The sequence below is a fragment of the Rhincodon typus genome, chromosome 25 (genome assembly GCF_021869965.1).
Source record: "Rhincodon typus isolate 14 chromosome 25, sRhiTyp1.1, whole genome shotgun sequence".
In the NCBI taxonomy this organism is placed as follows: domain Eukaryota; kingdom Metazoa; phylum Chordata; class Chondrichthyes; order Orectolobiformes; family Rhincodontidae; genus Rhincodon; species Rhincodon typus.
The window spans coordinates 6,015,414-6,021,413 of record NC_063356.1 but is presented as its reverse complement, the minus strand read 5'-3'; the positions used below and the strand labels follow the sequence as shown (position 1 = coordinate 6,021,413).

At 38.9% G+C, this 6,000-nt stretch overlaps 1 protein-coding gene across 1 annotated transcript in view; it reads right to left on the bottom strand.

Moving 5' to 3' along the window:
- Positions 1-6,000, bottom strand: part of cttnbp2nlb (CTTNBP2 N-terminal like b) — an 85,386-nt gene that overhangs the window by 11,660 nt on the left and 67,726 nt on the right. Inside the window, exon 4 of the mRNA XM_020512467.2 lies at positions 3,693-3,800. Coding sequence (XP_020368056.1) covers positions 3,693-3,800 — 108 coding nt within the window. The remainder of the gene's footprint in view (positions 1-3,692; positions 3,801-6,000) is intronic.

Here is a 6,000-nt window from a genome sequence, read left to right as displayed (position 1 = left end):
GGATGCAGTATACCACATTGGCAGATGTGCAGGTGAACATCTGCTTGATGTGGAAAGTCTTCTTGGGGGATGCAGTATACCACATTGGCAGATGTGAAGATGTGAAAAAGCTTTTCTCTCTCCCAAGATGTTTCATAGACGATGCACCATTCATGGCCATGTCATTGACATTTGAAACCAGAGCTGGATGTCTTGATTTTACATTGAATATTTATTAGTAAACAAAGAAAAAAAAAGAAATGGTGAAGAACCCTTAACCAAGCTTTAAAAGTATTTAAAGTTGAACACAGTATATTAAGCGAAAAAGACACCTGCTACATGGAGCAAAGACACATGGCAGACTGATGCAAGCATAGCTTTCAGTTGCAAGATGATCATATTATTGACAAATATGGACTATGCTCTTTATGTTTCTGATAATATTACTTTAGACATGTTCAACATTTCACCTTTAGCCTTTTACTGCTCGCCAAAAACTGCACAAGTTCTGATGAACAGTTTTGAAACAAAATTCACAAAGTACAGTATAATACTATTAAAGTTATGTTTACATTTTGGAATGGCTATGAAATCTAACCTAAAGTATAAATGGGTTGGTTTAGCACCAATGAGAACCAGGAGAATTTCATCACTTCCACTGAAAGGGAAAAAGGAGCATTGCACTGATCTTGTGCTGCATCTCCCCAGCAGGTGGCTCAACATTAGCCCAATTCAAAGGCTTAGTGAGGAGGTGTTTCTCTCCTTATTCAATGAATAATCATTTGCTACAGCAGATTTCTAGCCCCCGAGAACTGCTGGTTGCGTAGTAACTGGTTTGGGATCCAAACAATTACATCACATAGCTTCGTGGCATGGCAATAAAATACATATAACATTCAGCACAATTAAAAGAATGTTTCTGCAGAGCAAAGGTTTTCTTCAGGGATAGACTTCAGAACTTCTGACATTTTTAAAAAAAAAACAAATTGCCAAAGATGGACAATGACACCAACTTCAGGGTTGGTCCTTTTTTCATTGAAAAGTGCAGCTTTTCGAAGATTTTTGCCACCCTTACTTTTCTCATCAAGCATCCATGTAATCACCTAAAAGATGTGAAAGTGGGATCCTAGGGAATTTCCTCTTCAATTTATTCTCTCCACTTTTCATTGCAGCAATAACTCATAGTGCATTTGATGTAGTAAAACATCCTAGGGCCCTTCACAAGATCAAAACAAAACAAAACTGGATATGAAGTAATTAGGACGTATTGAGACAGGGGAGTTAAATCTTGCTAAGTATTAGGAATGGTTTCAAAGCAAGACAGAGATGTAAATGAGTTTTGGGATTGAATTCCAGAGCTTAGGACTTCAAGAGCTGAAGGCACAGTCACCAATGGTGCCACAATTAAAATTAGGAATGCCAAAGCGGTCACTTTCACAATGGCACGAGACTGAGTGCTGATGACTCAAGGTGCACAACAGTGTAAGCTGGCTACAGGGAAAGCAAACAGAGTTTTAGTTTTTAGACTAATTTTGGGTCGAATTGCATAGACCATCAAGTATGAAGCTACATAAGGTTTTGGCATATCTACATGAAGAACTGTGCCCCATCTTCAGTCCTCATATTGGTAAAGGATATGGTGGCTCTGGAGATGATGCTGAAAAACACACCAGAATGACATCTAGTCCCTTGGTTTGTAGTTGTGAGGTCAGGCTCTAAGAGTTAGAGTTATCTAGAGAAACAGAGGCTTAAAGAGGATGTAACTGAAGTTTTAAACAGGATTTAACACAGTCCGAAATAAAAACAGAAATTTCTGTAAAAGGTCTGGCAGCATCTGTGGAGAGAAATCAGAGTTAACGTTTTGGGTCGAGTGACCCTTCGTCAGAACTGATAGTAGCTAGGAAAATGTCAGTTTACATACAGAAGATAGGGAAGGGGGTGTAAGAAGTATTCAATAGGTGATTGGGGTTAGAGCCCAGAGAGAAAGAAGAACAGTTGGACAGACAAAGGAGTGGATAATGATTCAGCTAGGAGGGTGAATAGCTGTTAGTTAATGTGACCTGTTTGTGGCTAACAATAGCAGACTATGTCATAACAAGGCCTGGTGTGGAGCTGGGATAAGGACATGGAAGAGCTCAAACCCTAAAGTCGAACTTGATATTGAGTCCAGAAGGCTGCAGGGTCCTAAGTAGACAATGAGGTGCTGTTCTTCCAGCTTGTGCTGAGCTTTGCTGGAGCACTGCTGCAAGCTGGAGACGGATGTTGGCCAGGGAACAGGATAGTATTTTGAAGTGGCAAGCAACTGGAAGCTCAGGGTTTTTTTTTTGCAGACAGAACATAGTTTAGACACGAGATGTTGCAGAACACCTATCTTTAATTTTCCAGATATCTTGGCTTAGTCACTAAATCTATAAAAATAGATTTAATGGAGCTGCCCAGGTCTATCTTCAGGAGTACAGTCACATAGACAAAATGCTATCCTGTGGAACAATAAACTTCCAGTTTGAGGGCTCAACCAAGAGACGGTTCCTTTGTGCTTTCGGATTTCAGATGTTGTTTTTGCCCCTGCAACTAGCAAGAAATTAGGTCAGCAAATTGAATTTTGGCTTTTATTGCTAGCGAGACACATTACAAAAGTAGGAAGGTCTTGCTACAACTCCATAGGGTATTAGAGTGACCACACCTAGAACACTGCACAGTTTTGGTCTCCTTACATGTGGGAGGATTTAGCTGCACTGGAAACAGTTCAGAAAAGGTTTACCAGGCTGATTCCTGGAATTAAATGATTGCATTATAAGTGATAATGAGGAGGATTTGACCTTTACTCATTGGACTTTAGAAGAATGAGAGGTGATCTTATTGAAAGATGAGATTGAGGGAGGATTTGACTGCGTACATGCTGAAGATTTCATGGGGAGAAATAATCAAGAATTAGGGAATAATAGAGAGTCTCCCATTAAAGTCAGAAATGTGGAGGAATTTCTCTTTCACATGGTCGTTGGAATAGTCTTTACTGGAGACCAGTGGAGGCTGAGTGATTGAATATTTGGAAGGCTAAATTAGACAGGATTTTTCATGTACAGGGGAGCAGTGTTCCTTCTAAACTGCACAGCCACAATTCTGCTCCAAGGTTCCACACACAATGATGCATTAACTTCCAGTTTTAGAAGTTGCTGCCACGCATGGAGTTCAGAGGTCCACATACTGGGGCGAAGAAAAAGAGGGCGTATTTCAGGGGATCAGATTCAAAATCAGTTAGGAAAAAGTGAAGTTAAAAACCACAATTAGATCAGCTATGTTCTAATTCAACGATGAAGCAGGATTGAGGGGTCAAAATGGCCTTATCCTATTTCTTATGATTTGTATACACTTCAACTCCAAGTTTGCCTGCGAATAGCAACAAAATGCTGGAAGCACTCAGTAGGTCAGGTATCATCTGTGGGGGAAATAGGAACCAAGTTAATGCCCTGTTCTGAAGAAAGGTCGTTGACCCAAACAGTTCATGGTTTCTCGCATCCCCTCACCACAGATGCTGCCTTACCTGTACAGTACTTTCACCATGTGTTTTTATTTTACACATTTACAAGGATGCTATGTCAATGCTTTCAGCAAACCGTGTGAATTTACTCTTGCTCAAAAACAAAAGGGGATCAGAATAGATTGAACCTGTTTGAATAAACCTAAGCAGAGACACTGGCATGGATGCATTATACCTGCTGAGTGAGTCGTTCACGCTCTTTCTCCAGCATGTAGGTCACATCATCCCCTTCAGCTGTGTCCTGGGCGTGTCTTCGTCTCTCTTCTTCCAGATCCATAATAACCTGCAGAAAAAAATAGCACCAACATTAATCAAAAATTAAAGCTCTTGAAAACTTTCCACATATATAATTTTTGTTGATTTCATTTTCTGAAACATCATGAACTACTATATCTTAAAGCAAATTCACAGAAAGCTTGCGTTTACAATTTTACAGTTTTTACAATATGGAACAAAGCTATCTGGGGAATTGTGCTGATTCTCTAGAAGATCAACTGATCTAGTCCAACTCTGCCTTTTTTCTGTAGCCTTGATTTTTAAAAAAAATAAAACTCCCAACACAATCAATCCACGTGCAGCAAGATCCATCAACAATTTAGAAATGTTGAGATAATATGTTTGCAATGTTGGTTCATGATGATTCTAAAAGATTGAGTTTAATTAGACTTCCAGGGATCCTTGCTTTCAAATATATATATAAATTCAGAAGATGTTACTCAAGTTAGCATCCATGCATAAATTAATTGTGACCGGAGTCCCCAGTCATGTGCTTACATTCAGCGAACACTTAACATTCTGACAATCTGAAATCCTTCTTCCTGCCTGCTCTCTCATTACTCTCTGAAATAATCGTAACCAATCTACTTTCCCAGGTTTGAAGCCGGACACAGTTTCTCTTAATCTTCCTTAATGTCTCAATGCTAATCAGGTGCAGATTTCCCAACAGCCTACAGATTTTTTTCATCTCATCAATTTTTAAAAGCAGGTTCCAGTGGTGAAAGGTCAGAATCTAACACATCATCTATCTTTCAGTACTACAAGCAGCTGCTTGTAGCTCGAGATAAAAACCAACTAAAAATGGACATTTAAAAAAAGACGATTAATTTCCACTCATCTAATACGTCTACTGGCCTATTAGTGCTGCTTTTTCAGTGTTCTGACTGAGCTAGGTTGGGCTATTTTGGTCACAAGTTACAACTTGTTGACAGTGAACAAGACAACAGATTTGAAGTTTTTTGCTGCCTCGGCTGAGTTAAAGATTGCACCATCTCCCTTCATCAAAACTGTTAAAAATTACAATGAAAATTTAAACAAGATAGTTCATTTAACTATTTGCCATATAGAACTGTAGCATTATGATATGCAAACATGAGCTACTATACAAGCATTCTGAAGCAATATACACTCAACATTTATTCTATTTCAAATTCTGACATCAAATGAACAATTAAGACAAATTTATAGTTCAGACTACCTGACGTATATCATTAGTGCTCATTAGGCTTAGAACACACCCAATCAGTTGAAAACTTATCAGACAATAATAGGTTAAGTTGAAAACAAGTCTAGTAATTAAGTTTTTTAAAAATGCTTCCACAATAAACCTGATTACTGTAGCAGTTGAGCTGTACTGGATTGTTTAAACTTAAATTATAAATGTGCCTGGTGTTTGGGGGTGTCTACAAGAATCCATCAACAGCTGCGACTGTCAAATCAAAATTAATGTACTTCTGTTGAAGATCTGAACACAAGCCAGACACATCACCACGACGGAGAGGGTGAAATCAAGAAAGCGAGATTCACACCTATTAATCTCATGTTGACACCCTAAAACATAATTTCAATAGTCTAGGCATCAGTTTGGGAACAGGCAGTCTATTTCTTTTTTTGATTGCAGAATAGGATACAATCGAGATGATCTTGAAAACTAAGTGGTGCGTGCAAAATCAGTTACAGACCAGTGAGGTCATCCATTACGAATCCAAAAAAATATACATCGAGACAATTTTTCATGTGATGAGAAGCCGGGAAAGGAAAGACTTAGAGCTCCAAGTTGCTAAAAGTAGATATAAAAAAAGAATCCACAGGCAAATTAAATCTCAAGACAGCTAGAATAATAAGAATTGAAAGTTTTGTCACAGTTATATAAAACTGTGCTTGGACTCCATTTATAGCACTATGTTCAATTCTGGGCCTCAGGAAGAATGGAAGGCTGTGCAGCACAGATTCATTAGAATGATCTGTGGACTTAAAAAAAGTTTGTCTATGTTCACAGGATGTGAACGTCACTGACAAGGCCATCCCTGATTGCAGCTGAGAAAGTTGGTGGGCAAAGTGTGGTGTAGGTGCACTGTCAGTGCTATAAATAAAACCAATGTCGGCTAACACCTGGCACCCTTTTGGCTGAACAGGTACACAAATCTGGCAACATGCACGCACAGAATGCATATACAGTGCATGCTCCATGGTGTCAGCAAATACGG